The sequence below is a fragment of the Sinohyriopsis cumingii genome, chromosome 15 (assembly GCF_028554795.1).
Source record: "Sinohyriopsis cumingii isolate HCF-2022 chromosome 15, ASM2855479v2, whole genome shotgun sequence".
Taxonomy (NCBI): domain Eukaryota; kingdom Metazoa; phylum Mollusca; class Bivalvia; order Unionida; family Unionidae; genus Sinohyriopsis; species Sinohyriopsis cumingii.
Genome location: NC_142975.1, coordinates 124,652,581 through 124,670,196, shown reverse-complemented (window position 1 = coordinate 124,670,196; position 17,616 = coordinate 124,652,581). Strand labels below are relative to the sequence as shown.

The 17,616-nt window shown below is 35.1% G+C and overlaps 1 protein-coding gene across 4 annotated transcripts in view; it reads right to left on the bottom strand.

Moving 5' to 3' along the window:
• The window catches only part of LOC149782684 (uncharacterized), a 74,217-nt gene extending 63,636 nt beyond the window's left edge, over nt 1-10,581 (bottom strand). Inside the window, exons 1-3 of one of the 4 annotated variants that reach the window (XM_089934175.1) lie at nt 10,232-10,576; nt 5,743-6,408; nt 3,978-4,438 (exon numbers count right to left, since the gene is read on the bottom strand). In XM_089934175.1, the coding sequence (XP_089790301.1) occupies nt 4,418-4,438; nt 5,743-6,291 (570 nt within the window). In that variant the 5' untranslated portion in view covers nt 6,292-6,408; nt 10,232-10,576 and the 3' untranslated portion in view covers nt 3,978-4,417. Of the gene's footprint in view, nt 1-3,977; nt 4,439-5,742; nt 6,409-9,049; nt 9,142-10,231 lie in introns of those variants that run through there. The other 3 variants (XM_089934172.1, XM_089934174.1, XM_089934173.1) reach the window with 3 other exon arrangements.
• Between the last annotated feature and the right edge of the window lie 7,035 nt (nt 10,582-17,616).

The following is a 17,616-nucleotide window of genomic DNA, read 5'->3' as shown; positions in this document are numbered from 1 at the left end:
TGCACAACCTGCATAATAGCATAGATGTTATATGTGCTTCAAATGCAAAAAAGTATCGTTTCGCACATAGCAAACATTTACTGTACTTTCTAGTGTTAGAAAAGCATATACTTCATGGGTTTTACCTGCGACATATCCGAGGTTTTACTCTGTTTACAAAAATAATATTTTGCAATTGCTGTCGCTTTTACTCGAGTATGTACCAGTTAACCGTTAACATGCGACTTATCAATTCAAAAATCGAAGTAGTTTATCGCAAATTATATTTTCAGTTTTAACAGGCTTCATGATTCAGCAGAAAGCTATTCATAAAAACTATGGAACAGCGGATTAACGATGTTAAGTTGCATGAAAGTTATTTTGACATAAATGGCTTTTCAACAAGGTGAAAAAAGCAATTGATAGTTACCCTGACATGAGAAAAGATCTATTGATTTCGAACAGAAACTAGAACTGTAATTTTCCAACTTCGTTGGAGAAAAGAGAAAAACAAAAAACAAAAACAAGTGAAGATAAAGACCCGATCTTGACACAAGGCGTAAAAGTGTGGCTCAAGCTGATCTGAATGTGGAAGGGACGGAAACATTTTTGATTATCTTGGTTTAAATGTTTAACAGATGAACATGTTGAAATTTTGACGCTTTGTTCGACTGAAAGGGCACCGATTCAGAATATATCACAACACGCCACAATTTCACAGGCCTAGTACTAATGTGGGAAGCCGACGTCTTAAACACAAGGAAATTCGGAATTTCCGAAGCTTATTTCTAAGGATAATTCAGTCTAAAAACAATTAGACCAGACGAAAAAAGTCGACATTATTATATCTTAGTATACGTAAAGTGGCACGTCCTATTACCTCGGCAGACCTTATTACAGTGTAATTTAAACATTTTTTTTTCCAGTGATGTCACCAAATGTAACATCTGAATAAATCTGCATGTAAACATAATGTCAGGAAGTTTATATAGCCATGAATATGGCAAGTTTGAAGAATAACTATACTCAGGGAAAGCAAAACCACACATGTTCAAATTTAAGTAAGTGAAAAAAATTCCAATTCATATAATTTCCAGTTTCAATCCCATTTAAATCGTGCCCAGAACAATATCAAATTGCTTCACAATTAAAAACTATGAGCAGTATTGTTGATATGACTGACGATATTCGATAAAAATTGTTGTCTAACTTGTGGTGGCCCAATGAGGGTGTATTGTCTTGAGTTTTGTTTCAGTGTGGGTTCAAAGATCTGTTGAACAGAGGCAAAAGAAAGGACCACGTCATCCAGGTCATCCCTTCAAATTCATAAAAAGTGTTTTTATACCAGAGGGAATGCAATTAAAGTTGTTGGGGTTGGGGTTCACTATGAGTATGATATGTAATATAAATCAAGAATATCATAAATCATAAAGTAAGCCTTGTTTAGAGGCGGACACAATGTCAATTGCAACACAAGGCAAAAGGAAGTCACCAAAACACCTGATCAAGATACTAGTGTTGCTGTCGATTTATGACCAAACATATGATGTTTTACTATAGATGTGACCGCTTGAAAACATATGTTATTCCAGAGGCAATGCTTGTAGACAAAGTATAGCTATGTTGTCCTTCTTTGTACATTTAGTCAACAATTATCCAACTGGTTAATCCCTATTATTCAAATAAAACTATACACCATTTTCCAAAAATGTTGTTTTGGTAAAACAAATATTAAAGAGAAAGTGTATTGTGTAAAGTTATAGTTTTATCTCATAATATTGCAGCTCAAACCATTTTGATCAATGATTGTGGTAATTAAGCTGATTTTTATGCAATTTCAAGACAGTGGTGCTTCTGTCACGTGCCAGAAACACTGATCAAGACAAGTCGGAACATAACACATTGCTGTTGTTATTTGATGATTGCTTCAAAAGTAATAACTTTAACATTCAGGCAGGCACGTTTCATTGTGTTTATATTAACTCTCGTATGATGATAACTGATACAAAAATAGATGATGTATATCAAATTATTATAAAAACTTTGACTATATTCCAGTACAAGCGCATGCATACTTGTCAAGCCAAGGACATTCATGAAACTAACATGTCAGTACTAAACTAATCTACCTCAGATAACAAAACGTTTCAAAAACCATATGTACACTCTAATAGTTCATGGTTCATTATTTATTGCAATACAATTGAGGAATATATGTTGTCTCTGTCCAGACTTCAACAGCTATGAAGAATATTTAGACGGAAAATGTATGTCATATATAAAAGCATTATTAGTATATTGTCTACAGAGCCTCTCTCCTCTCTAGGGAAAAGTCTTAATCTGGTTCTTAAACTCAATAGCTTAAAAACTAAGAATCAGCATAAAATTCATTCATATGATCAAATTCAATGGATCTACAAGTAAAAAGTAATACACTACTGCCTTAGTAGTAATAAAATCGAACTTCCCAGAGAGCTGGATGTAGTGGGTAGGGTGCGTATATTGGAAAACTGATTGGACTGTTTGTAATCAGGCACATTTACGGTGACAAATTCTAAATTAAAATTTTGCTTTTAATTATGCTTTCTGTGTCGACTTAATTAAATATATGGTTAATATTTCTGCCGTAATGACCCATTTTATCGTTCTTCGTTACGCAAGATTTATATGTAACTAAAAGAAAGCGACAAGACAGGAGAAAATAATGACATTATGATAAAATGCGAAGTGTTGGCACAAATATTTTAAAGCAACTTTTTGTTAAAAACAATCTATAGTATTGGAGTTTGTTAGCTAATAATGCTTCTCCTCGGTTGAACATCGGGAATGTCCGTGTTAGAGTCGCCATTGAAGGATCTACTAAAATGTTGTACTGATCTTTGTTACGGAAAGAAGTGAAACTAAAAAACGTAACTCCCCCTCTCAGATTTTTTCTAGACATATTTTGTGAACTCATTCAAACCAAAGTAATACTGAAACTTTACAAGGATATAATTTAACGCCCATATCAATACTGGAAGATTTATCAATCAGTCACAGAAAACTACCACGTGTAAGGGAAATATGAAGGTCATCATATCATCATTGTGACGTAAGACATAACCTCAGCTCATCAGCTAATGAAATCATTTTAAAAGTTTTAGAAAAGCTTCATTCCATTGTTACTGGTATGGCGAAGAACTGAAGTAGCCACGTCAGAATCTGGTTATAAGAGACTATCTCTCAAGTACCCTTGATAAAAATACTACATTACAAATAAGCCAAAATAGTTGCTAAGTGATGATGTATAAACACTGAAGAGCAAATTGTCTACAAAACTGATGGATATCTCATCATTGCTTGTCAATTTCAACATGCCAGCGAGGAAGCTGGTGTAAAAACCATTAGGTCTGCACTCATTACTCTTTCTTAACAGTAGCTGTTGAACACCTGCATTTGGACGACCTCTGTGTTGTCGGTTTATCATATGGATGATCGGCGTAGATTCAGGTCGGCATGCAAAGGTAACTGCAGAATAAATGTAGTAAAATCCGGCCCGAGGCACCTGTAGTCTGGACTCGGGGGTCATTGTTATTCCATTCATGAAGGCTGAACCAAACCCTACATTGGTCTGCCAGGTAAGATTTTCTTAAATAATAATAATAATAATAATAATAATAATAATCGTCATTATTGTCATCGTAAATTAAGCACTCAATGACGATGAGTTCAGAATTAACGATGAGTTCAGAATTAACGAGGAATATTCAGTGTGCATTGACATTTATATTTGCGTATGCAGTATTTTCCTTTGAGTTGAAGAAAGTACGAGGTAAATTCTTTTTATGTTCCATTGTTTGAGTTTGTCTAGTCCGGCATTATGTACGTCTATTGGTATGTTTGTCCTTCCCGAGAAGCTCTCTGGTAGAATTGCACAAAAAATGATCTAAATAGATCACATATGCGAGGACAAGAGTTAGATGATTCCCAGAGGGTGAGTGACAAGATCAACACATAAATTAAAAGTGTGACGGAAGTACAGTGACATATATTTACCGTGATCAAGCGATATCTGTCATAATCATAAGCTCACGCCAATGGCAGGCTGACTTCTGACATGTATAAAGGACAATTTAAACTTATATTTCTGCAGCTTAGGAGGCGTCTAAATTTTAGCTCTATCTACAAAAGAATCCGATCATGTTCTATTTTTTATCTTTCAACACAAGAAATATGAGTTAAAGCGCGTTCCTGAAAGACAAGTCATCTAATATAGTTATTGTAAACACTGGCTATTTTGGACACTCAGTGACTGAATGAATCTCGGTCAACAGCTTGCGTTTCGATTCTATAATTGAGTCATACATTGCTTGTTCGCAGTATATGACATTCGCTGTATCAGACTCCAGATTGAGAGGGGACATCACAGTCATTGCCATAAACTTGTAGACAGTTTAAATCAACAGATAGATGGTAGAGTCTGAAACGGGACAAACATTAAGAAGAAAATAGGTAAAACAGTAATGTTGGTACATGATTTAATATTCCTTAGAAGTGACGTCGATGAACTATTTGGAATAAGCTGGAACGAAATCAGTACGAAACGCCAAGGAAAATATATATATGCTCTATATATGCTCACAGTACTTATATCAATTAAAAATTTAATTTTTAAAAAATACCATTTGAAATAGTACATTGGCATTAAAGTCATTATGGTACAAAGTATCTAACTTCTGAATCCAATAAGTTTCTTTTTATGAGTCACCATGTCACCATGCACACTATCTATTGACATGAAAGAAAAATCAAGACGAGAGTGATTATTGGTGTTAAAGTGTGTTGAATTATTAGAGGAAAAATGAGGATCTCTATTACCTTTTCTATGAAAGCAATGATCATTCATTCTCTTAGAAACTTGTTGAAGTGTTTGTCCAACATGTTGCATGTTACATTTTTTTTACAGGTAATCAAATAAATCACATCAGTTGATAGGTAGTTAGTGTTATCATGTAGAGAAAATACATCTTTTGTATTAACGCTACTGAAAGAAGTATGTTTGCACATTGAGAGCACCGAATCTTAAACCGGTATTATCAAAAAACTCTTTGGATGAACGAAAATTATTCCCAGGCAGTCAAACCACCGAAAACTGAAAATGACACATTGATAGTTTAACACATTTAATAATCACACACACACACACACACACACACACACCTGGGATATAGTTTTTCTTGTGACTAGAGGTGGGGAATGTGGCATGTCAAAAATAATCTTCCCTTAGAAATATGACTAAGCATGCAATAAAATTTATTTCATTTCTATTGAATTTGGGATTTGAAAAAGAAAGTAAATGATGGGCAGAGTGAACGAAAAACCGAGAGACATATGGATGTCTCACAATATTATTGGCTTTTTGTATATATAAAATACCAACACAGCAACTTATCACTTTCCCAAACCAAAATTTTATCACAATGGCATGTATATTTCACCTCAAAGTATAGGAACTTGTGTATTTTTTACAAAACATATTAGTTACTTCTGGACAGTGTTGATTACTGGATGTACTGGTTTAATTAAATGCAAGAGCTATAGCTAAATATTGTTTGTGCGAGGATGGAAGCAAAGCATAAATATATTCTATAAGCTCGTATTCATTGCATAGCGTGATAGATCTCTTTCTGAAAAGCCTTAATTTGAATCCATAATACGAGAGAGAGAGAGAGAGAGAGAGACAGACAGACAGACAGACAGAGGGAGAGAGAGAGAGAGACTCACGAGCAAAACAAACTTCTGAAGGGCATCATTTTTCACGCAGCAAACTTGATATCCACATGATGAAACAACATCAAACAAGGTTTCTTCCACAGTCACCTTTGACCCTAAATAGTCACAAGGTACGCACACTAAGTTCTCGAAAATCTCTTTTGGTAACTGCTGCAATTCACAATTTTCTCCTTTCTCAGTATTCATTCCAATTTTGGTGGCTAGAAGTACAACGGCTCCTATGAGCACAATGTTTCCCACAAATGAAACTGCCAGGCAGATATGAATGCTATTCTGTCGTACAACCTTTGTAAGAAGTTTGCACCTCTTTCCTGTGATAACGTCTTGAGAACTTGCTTCGGTTTTTACCGAGTTACATTCCCCTGCGAGGCTGTATTTTCCATTCGGCTCTAGACTGGGTTGGCAATAACACTTATCGTTAATACAGATAAAAGAATCCAAAGATTTATCTTCGGAACCACACATTTTGGTTTCGTCTACTTGACAGTGACAACTACAGCCAGGCTGTTGGTCTTCGTGCTCCTTTCTTTGTAGCAGCATAGTACGGTCCTCTTTAAATCGTGGTATGTCCGAATGACTGGTGATGTTCTTACTGCGTGACCTCCCGTTAGTTTTGCTCAGTATATGTATTCATTCAGATTAACTGTAGTCAGCACCCTGTGAGTACATAAATGTTTATTTTCAGTGTGCAACCTAGATTTGGAACGTATGTCCATATTTATATGTGTGCTATAAGAGAAGTAATAAATGGATGCTGTATTGACTCTGTTTTTGTCGTCAAAGGATTGAAGTGCAAATTTGCGGGCATCCGATTATACTTGTCTCCTAATTGAGTTGATTTTCTTTTAATTATCAAGTTTTCCTCTTTGGGTACATCCACGAATGCATTACATTTGTGTTTTATTATTGACTTCATAGTATCTGCAACAGTTCTTGCACTGAACCGTTTCCAACACGATCGTTACTTATTCCAGATGATGCAGAGTATTTTTCATTCCAATTAGTTCATTATTCAATTGCCTACATATCGTTCCTACCTCTTTGTGGTTTTTTTTTGGTGTTATTGTTATGGTTATTTTTAATTAAGAAGACAATCAGTTATCCATGATTTAATCTACGGACACATCACTTTATGTAAGAACGTAATCGCGTTCTTGTCATTTTATTATCAAAGTTCAAAGCAATAAGGCACGATATTTTTAGTTTCAAAATTAATACCTCTGTTAGATCCATAAAGATGTAAAGTTTGGTAAATTGAACGTTTTCTTTTGCATTTGTTGTTTTGTCTTTTTTTTTCTGATTTGTAATATGCCTTGACAAAGATTAAATGAGAATCGAAAGCACTCAGGTTAATATATTCAATAGCATTGACGCACGCATGTGTTTCAGGTTGGATCTTCGTTCACTTGTAATTAATATCCATTGCCCCAGTGAGGTTATGGTTGTTAAATTATAAGTGGGAAACTGTAATTTACGTGAAATTGATGTTCAAATTCTATGATTCAGACAACAGACTTGAGAAAAATTGAACTAAAATAGTTGCCTAAAACTTTTTCGAACGTTTTGATTACACCGAGAGCATTCACATATATAACAAAGAATTTAATATCAATGGATATATCGTCCTCGATAGATTTATCACGCCTGAAGTTTTCGTCAATCTTTTTCTTTTGAGAACGATGACTTTTGCCCCAAATGTTTTGTTCTCCGATTCTTGTGTTCGTCCGTCAAGCTTGTAATTCATTATAAACACGATATCGTACAAAACTCTAGGACAACCAATCTAATTATGTTTTCCTCACTGTGCATTAGCTGAGAAAGCCTCTTTACTGATTCTAGGATGAAAGTGAGTGGAATTAACTTTGAAATGTAAAAAGCACAGGGTATCTATGATATTAAGTTGCAATGGATCACACAGGCGAGTTAGATCCGATCTTCTGTTACATGTGTACATAGTCATATTTCTTTCGAAGTTTCCCGTCAGAAAGTTTTATCCACACTGTGCTACATAAAGGTTTGTTCTAGAGTATCAATAATTATTCAACATACATCAATCTAACTTCTATTGTAAATATAGCAACCGTTACATTTGATTCCTCGCCATTTACTCTAACCTCGGAAAAGTACTCAAGAAATGAATGAACTCCGCTGTATACAAAATCGCATGCAACGACCCATCAGTTATTACAATTCACGCCGATTCGGTACATGCAGTTAAACTTGGTGTGATACGATATTGCATACCAGAAAGATATGAACATGTTTTGAGTAGATATAAGGACATATTTCACGACTGAAATAACACAATAGTATTATCATGAGTACAAGAGTCAGTAGTGACTATGCAACATGCTTCCATTTCACGAGTGATGAAATGTTTTAAATATACCATAACTTGCTTCAAAATCGTGATATTTTTTTCCTTCAGATTAATGGCTCTTGATACGAAAATGAAGAGATTTATAGTCTCCTTAACACGTTTCTTACGCAGATTGATGCCGTTAGCATTGTTGGGGTGGGGTACTGTAGCAACGTCACAGAGAGGTCGTTTCCGATAAATTTCAGAGCGTAACATCTTTAAACGAAATATTTTAATGATCTTGAGTTTACATATAAGAATTTGGGTCCTTTATGTTTTCATTTAAACATGAATTGTGCAGGATTGGCAAGCTTGCAGTCTAGTTCGGTAACAAATGATGACACAAATTTCGGTTGTTTCTTAATTTTGGTATTGAATCAACTCAACTATTCCCGATATTCCTTTGTTTTAACTATTTTTATGTTTGTGATGAAAAATCGCTACTTAAAAGAGTTTTGTTACTAAGTTTTTATAGGCATTATTGTTTGTTCTTCACTCTCAAATCTTGTACCGTTTATCGTAGAGTGTAATAGGAATGCGAGACGTTTATCACAGAGTGTAATAGGAATGCGAGACGTTTATCATAGAGTGTAATAGGAATGCGAGACTGGGTTAGTATCACTAAAAGTAGATTAGAAACAGGTCATGTGACTTTTGTCACCAACAATTGGCATGGTTCATATGGAAAACTAATTTGCTTAAGTTAGTACCTGAAGCCTACTTTTTATGCGGAGTTTCATCTGGAGGGGGGGGGGAGCACATGAAGTAGAAAACTGGAATAAGCCTAATATTTTAAATAAAATTTAAAAAAGATACATAAGAGCAGACAAATTTCCTAAATTGGAAAAGTAAAAAGTCCCCAAAGTGATATCGCCAATGTTTGTGATATCAGTTCTCTCTCGCTGATACATTTCAATGACAAAATGATTTATTACGTACCCATTTAACCTTATAGGCTTGATGTGATGTGATGTCCGTATCGCACACCCAGACTGGAACTACTGTGATTCTTCTTTGACCTCCATGTGTCGATATTTATAGACGTAGTGAACTGAACTTTTCGTTCACACAGAGTTACAGATCGGTGGAAAGCGTAAAACGGGGAGTGGGCGGGGTGTTTGCAATAAGCATAAAACCACGTTCATATTATGCTTCGAATCTAGGGAACAGAAGTCGTTTGATATGACTTATGAATACGTTGGGGCCTGACGACCTCAAATTATCCCTGCTTAATATAAAACTAGTTCATTCCCCTGACACAGAGGCTAAACACGTATATATATATATATATATATATATATATATATATATATATATATATATATATATATATATATATATATATATCGGTCATTGCGATCAAAAGAGCATTGCCCCTCGCAAGTTCATATGTAAAGACACGTCATCTCTTATTGCGATGTTCGGATATTACGATACAAATTTGGATCTCTGTGTATTTGATTTCCTATAAAGCCTCGGTTTCACGACTTGTTCTTAATTTGGTGATCGTCTCTCTCATGCGTACGACTGATTCAGTTAATACAACTCATGGCAAAAAGTCGAAATAACTAATTGTTTACACAGGAGCCACGAAATGCTTGTATAACAGATTAATGATCAAATAAATATGTCGTGTTTGTAGGCTGCATAATTAAAGACACGTCACTCTCTGGCTTTTCTACTTTCTCTTTTTGTCCTGCGGTGTTTCCACTGATTAAAGAATTTTAATATTTTGAAAAGTTAGTTTCAGTTTAATTAGGAATTATCCAATGTTTACAAGGACACTGAAGAAAGTATATCAGGATTTACACTATGGTGCAACCCAAATACGATTTACACATTTTCTCGATTTGTATAAGCATTTATTAAGTTCTTCTTGAAGGATATGAAAACGGGATGTATATGTCTTATCTACTTTTCAATCGCAACGGCTGCAAATGTAAATGAAACTTGGAAACCCGACTAATGTCGTGCACACTGCAGATACATTGTAACGAAGTTAAATAGAGCAGATTATTCCCTGCAAGTAATTTACTTCTCGGAAACTAGACTGACTGCAATATTAAATTGTCATACATTTTCATCCAAGAAAAAAACTAAAAGGAAAGTCGCAATACTTACCTAGGAAAATCATCCGATTACGTACTGTAATGTATCCCAGTGCAATATCGCTAAGATTCCCCCAACTTTTGTCGTGGTTATGCATGATGGTTAATAAAACTAGTGTCCACCGAATACGAGCTAGTTCAAAACCTACCTATTGAAACGAAAGTAGGCGTTCTTGGAGCTAGAGTCAAATTTCGAGGATTCCAAAGATCTTTTGTTTCTAGACTGATTTAGTATCAATAAGAAGCAATCAACGCCACGCTGAACTTCAATGCATCTCCGTCACTAATTCCCGTTCTTTTGTTTAATTTTAAATATTATAAATTTAGAACCGACATCCATTATTTATGATGTCACTCACTTTATACCGTATATAGAGGTCCAGGGGTTGTGATTCAATATGCATTTCATAGACAGTATGTCCTTTAGCTGTGACTAAATGTGTATGATTCACGATGAATCAATTATTCTGTGCAATATGAGTGACATTAGAAAGTTGCAGTTTATCATATTGGCATTTAACAGGGCAAACTTTATCTGACCTTGTTAAATTTGATTGACGCGGTTCCTATTTACTTCCAAAGTCAGAAACCTCTTGCATGGGTGTTAATCAATTACATGGTGAAGATAAAATAAACCCAGCCCATAACAATATTAGCTTCAAACAATTTAACATAGTCTCCAACGGTTTTGAAACTGCTCCTCCTCATGACTTGAAAAATAAGTACAGAAGACTAGTTAGTTTCACAGAACGATCTCTTTTTATTCTAACAAATGGTTCGATTTAACAGACGACGAAAACATAATATATCTGGAGACAATTATGTTGGTGACAAGGTTTTCATTTCTTTAAGGTTAAGATGCCATCAAATGAATAATAGCACAAAAAAAAACATGCACCAACTTGTGTCTATTTTGCAAGGATAAATTAAAATTATAAATGGTTTCGTGTGAATAGCATATTAGATGTACAGCCACAAGAACAAAACAGAACATCTATAGTACAGGATGTTGCAACAGTATCGGACCATATGAGAAAGATAACAGAGTTATTAATTTTAGGACAGCAAGATTACAACCCCGTCGAAAACATTGTGGAATAGTTTTTAAATCTACATAACATATTCGAAAATGAGATTGGACTATGCTGTTCTTGGTGACGATATGGATTTATGTTACCATTGTTATGCAAATGGGTGCTATCGTTGGATAAAATGCAAATTTCAAGGAATTTACTGAATCGTTTAAACTCTGTTCAAATTCGGCTATCGGTAGTCATACATTTATTGTTGTTGGTATACCAAGGTTAATAAGTAGTCTTGGAACGTAACCGGGAACTTGCAAAAGACAGAAAAGAAGGCAGAGCATGTAAATTATGTAGAGACCAGGGATTATGCTGCTGATGTTACTACTTTCAAAATAAGCTTATGCGATTGGCTATATGTATTTTCAAATTACACACGATGATCTAGGACTGACGAAGTAAAAGGGAAAAACTGAGCAATTATTTATAGAGATTTGACTCTTTGGAGGAGATGCTAATTTTATTTCTTAGGAACCGTAAAGGATTAATCAGTTACATGCATATTAATGCTACTTCTTTGAAGAAACGTTCACTCCACTAAGTTGCTTCTCTTTCGGGCAAGCTAGCCAAGCAGATTGGTTCCAACTTCGACAAATACAGTCTTCTTTTCGAAGATCCACCTTTCGGGTATGTTGTTTGTTCAAGGCCTCAAATAAGATTCGTGATTTGCATGTTCAGATAGGCAAGACAATAACATACTACGTTGCTTTCAAAAGCTAGCTTATCACGGTACACGCGATACCCATAATGCGTTAGTCAATTAAAACGGAACTAATTGCTGAGACCAAAATAGACGCAGATAAAGAATGATCACAATTAGAAATTTTGAACAAAAAGATAAATTGCTGCTAATGAAAGAGCAATACAGTCAGCTTGCGGTATATTTATTACAGATTTGAGTGATAAGATATACTAAACCAAATTCGAAATAAGTTGTTGAACGACTTGTTATAATGCTGATACAGGATCGGTTTAATGATGTTTTAATATTATGCAAAAAAGGTGCAAAGGTGATCCAAAAACGTTTTATAATTCAGCGGTTGAAACCATGGTATTGATTATATAATTTCAGATATGGTTTATTACCGTGCGTTTACAATGTTACAATAATGATCACTGCAACTGACTTGATATGAGAATTACACGCGGCAATAGATCGTTTGGAAGTGGTCTTATGTTAGCTGACTTTTAGCAAGGTATTCCATTTTAAATCAAGAGAACAAAAGTTGTAGATGAGCACAAAATGCATTTAAATTTTGTGATTGATATCCACGTACAAATTAAAAACAATCCGACAAAATCACTTCTTTTTTAGGCAACAACGGTTGAAACGTGACAATCTGTGGAGTCACAAATTGTGGAAAGGCCATGTTTGGAATACAGTTGATACAGACTGTATACACAGACTTTTCCTATTACATATTTGTCATCTATCCATCTATTGTGTTCAAGTTAGGAATTGGTTGCTTGGTGATGCGAATATGTTAGTTATATATCAGAAAAATAAATTAGATAAGTGGTTAGGGCTCCTTTTTAATGTCTATAAAGGTACAAATTCTTTGTTTCTGGATGATGACTGTACAATATCGATGATGACCGTGGCAGTCTAGACAATGTAAAAAAAGGGATGATGACTGGCAGTCTAGACAATGTAAAATAGGGATGATGACTGGCAGTCGAGACAATGTAAAATATCGATGATGACCGTGGCAGTCTAGACAATGTAAAATAGGGATGATGACGCAGTCTAGACAATGTAAAATATCGATGATGACTGGCAGTCTAGACAATGTAAAATAGGGATGATGATTGGCAGTCCAGACAGTGTAAAATAGGGATGATGACTGGCAGTCGCGACAATGTAAAATATCGATGATGACCGTGGCAGTCTAGACAATGTAAAATAGGGATGATGACTGGCAGTCTAGACCATGTAAAATAGGGATGTTGACTGGCAGTCTAGACAATGTAACATAGGGATGATGACTGGCAGTCTAGACAATGTAAAATAGGGATGATGACTGGCAGTCTAGACAATGTAAAATAGGGATGATGACTGGTAGTCGCGACAATGTAAAATAGGGATGATGACCGTGGCAGTATAGACAATGTAAAATAGGGATGATGACTGGCAGTCTAGACAATGTAAAATAGGGATGATGACTGGCAGTCTAGACAATGTAAAGTAGGGATGATGACTGGCAGTCTAGACAATGTAAAATATCGATGATGACCGTGGCAGTCTAGACAGTGTAAAATAGGGATGATGACTGGCAGTCGCGACAATGTAAAATAGGGATGATGACTGGCAGTCTAGACAATGTAAAAGAGGGATGATGACTGGCAGTCTAGACAATGTAAAATAGAGATGATGACTGGCAGTCGAGACAATGTAAAATATCGATGATGACCGTGGCAGTCTAGACAATGTAAAATAGGGATGATGACTGGCAGTCAAGACAATGTAACATAGGGATGATGACTGGCAGTCTAGACAATGTGAAATAGGGATGATGACTGGCAGTCTAGACAATGTAAAGTAGGGATGATGACTGGCAGTCTAGACAATGTAAAATATCGATGATGACCGTGGCAGTCTAGACAGTGTAAAATAGGGATGATGACTGGCAGTCGCGACAATGTAAAATAGGGATGATGACTGGCAGTCTAGACAATGTAAAAGAGGGATGATGACTGGCAGTCTAGACAATGTAAAATAGGGATGATGACTGGCAGTCGAGACAATGTAAAATATCGATGATGACCGTGGCAGTCTAGACAATGTGAAATAGGGATGATGACCGTGGCAGTCTAGGCAATGTAAACTAGATATGATGACTGTGGCAGTTTAGACAATGTAAAATAGGGATGATGACCGTGGCAGTCTAGACAATGTAAAATAGGGATGATGTCTGGAATTCTAGACAATGGCAGTCTGGACAATGTAAAATAGAGATGATGACTGGCAGTCTAGACAATATAAAATAGGGATGATGTCTGGAATTCTAGACAATGTAAAATAGGGATGATGACTGGCAGTCTAGACAATGTAAAATATCGATGATGACCGTGGCAGTCTAGACAATGTAAAATAGGGATGATGACTGGCAATGTAAAATAGGGATGATGACCGTGGCAGTCTTGACAATACACACATATGGATGATTCCAGCGTCAATCTTTACAATGTAAAAAAAGAACTATACTAACCTAGTCAAACGAGATGTTTAGTGGCATGCAGTGTAAAATATCAATATGAGAAACTGGAAACTGTGTAATTAAGTATTTTAAAGATACTTTATGCTGTAATAGTAATGTATTGCAAGAAAGGAAAGCTATAGAAACTATTTTCATGGAATTTAATCTCATCACCGACGATGTGCAAAGAGATTGTAGCTAAGCCAAACAAGAAAACAAAATGATCAGAATTTAATTGTATCTATAATTTCTGAGTACAGAGTGGTTAAACGTCGGCAAGGTACGTTGTCTATCATTAACACGTTTTTCTTCATACGTGGACGATGCTACTTGATATCATTTCTATGCTGTACATCGCGTGATTACATCATCTAAGCAGATGTTTTCGTTAATAAGCTTCCTTGTCTTTGTAGTGGTACAATTATAGTGTTAAATTATATATGATTGCACATATTCTTGTTCTTATATAACCTTACTATTTGTCTTTATGAGTCATTAATAAATAAGGTGTCGACTTTAATCCACACATCATTAACTGGAACGCAGCTGAACTCATCAATGAAAGTTTCAGAAACTTTTGTACTAATGTGTGTGATATCCTCTGAATAGTCAGAAGTGTCTTAGAACTTGATGATATTCTTCGTGTTCACTGTAAAGGATTCTGTTTCAACGAGGATACACTATGAATCGGTCTCAGTCACTAATAGTCTCATTTTATCATCATATTTATTTTCCAATTTATTGCCATAAATCAATCAATTGAGAACACTAAACGTTCTAGACCGGCATAAATAGGTTAAGTTAATACGATTATTTTGTTTGTTTTTCAAACAAACCAATACTACGTCATTGTCAATAATAGTTCCGTTGGCAAAGCCTTTCAGACATTTAAAATGTGTTTTGTTATGTGCATATAATTTATTTGTTGCAATTAGTCTCAAGTTAGTATTTGCTCAATATAAGCTATAAACCACGGTTGCTATACCATAATGACATCTGTATGTATTTGTCTCAGTTTTATGCCTAATTGTACATGAAACTTAAAATTCTATGAAGTTACTTACTCTTGTTTGGAAGGTTCGCAATAATGTAATCAATGATCAGTTTTTTCTAGAACTGTAAAATTATTTTCTCTATGACTTCATTTACCTGTAATTAATTGATAGTCATCGAAAGTGTCATATAACTATAATGGAATCTCCAAAGTTGCTTCTAAAATATGACCAGTATAATAGTTGTCAGGTATTTCAAACATACATTATTCTATTCACTTAATTTCTTCCTCAATTGTCCATCTAATTGCTTTTACGGGTGTTAATTGACTTAGGTCCCGCCATAGAGGTTGCTGGGATTAATGTACATAATAAACGACCATGATTTTTTCCGCACCTTATGATATTGACATTTCGTACTCGCGATCGTCGTTACACGTGCACCGGTCACATAGTGTCCGGGATAATAAGACTTTGGATCGCCATCCTTGTATAGTAGGATTATTAGATATCTTCAGCATATAGATAAGGTATTATGCTACTTCCACCGCATTTTCAACGCGCAGTCATCACAACGACAGTATAGTTTGTAAAAACGTAACATGCTACCACATGTATCTCATCCTCGCATCATAAGTTAGTCATAATTCATTATACAAGTGAGCCGGGTATAATATGTAATTTTAACTCAACGATTCCCGGATTTCCCAAAAGTGTGGCACAGCATCCACGTATCATTCGTGGCACAAAAGCTATGAACGTCTCAAGGGTCTGAACGATAAAATATCACGTGACAACATAACCATACTGACAGTCATCATTTAATATGGCGGAATCATTCAGAGACAAGGAAACTTATATATTGCCGGAATAGCTGCGTCAACACACGTTTCAAAGCTATCCATGTATTCATACAGATAAAAGCCTTTTTTGATGTTTTGTCTTTAAGTGTCCCGATTAACAAGGGGCTGTAAATAATGGTATGTATTTTCGAAATTTAAAGTTATCTCTTTTTTCACTTTTAGGTATTTCTTTTTCACACATGTGTCAGATGTTGGCTAACTTAGCTTGTGTTGCGTCTTCTCCGTGTCCACCATAGGGCTTGCATTGTTGTCTCTTACTTCCGCATGATTTTGTCTTGCAATCGTAACCGATTGTTTTTACGCCTTCTCTGGAGAAGTGGTACTGTTCTGAAGGAAGATATTATTGTTAATTTCAAGATTTTGCCGGATAGGAAGGCACAAGTGTGCTATGCACGTCTTTGGAATAAATCTCACCTGCGGAATATCGGTTGTTGATAAATCATATATAACATGAGAGTCTTGCAAATGATGAAATATTTTTGTATTTTTTCCCCTTTTCGAAAAACGCTTACACCCGAACTCATTTCAGATATTAGAATTATCGCGTTATTAAAATCCTAACAGTCCCTTTATGTTTTGAGTGTTGCTGTTGAATAGAAACATTCTTGAAATTTGTAAAGAATGTGTTTCCATCCATGACACCCTTTTATCTATCATTAGATCAATTTCGTCAAACTGTTTATTAAATCATAATATATTCTACCGTTATAGTAATTAGGACCAACAGACTGATATATAATGTATTTGTCAACATGTATTTGCATCTCAATTTCAATTACTCTGTCTGATTGATGTAGCTTGTCTCACAATCACCCCTGATAGATTTCAAACACATTTACTAATAAATGTAATTAATTTCCAAAACGTTTTGATATCTTCTATCTTGACTGTACATTATTTAAACCAAGGACTGATATTATCTGTATATATTTGTACTGTAGTTTGATAATATGTCTTTATGATACCCAGACAGATTCCATGGCATACATTCTTACGATAACACTTGCTTTCTTGCTCATAATCTATTCAGTCAAAGCTATGTACGAATTTCAGGCAGATCTATGTGTTAGTTTCATCTGAAGGATTGATACATATCGATGTGCAATGGAAATATTCAATAAGGCTAAAGAATTCATCCTTTAATTTAGCTAGCTTCACCTGCAAACTCATTACGCAAAATGTCTAATAAACGTTCTATGGCATTATTCATGTATCATCTGTTAAATGTAGTTAGAAAAGTTTTAGTTCTTTGTACACATTTCTA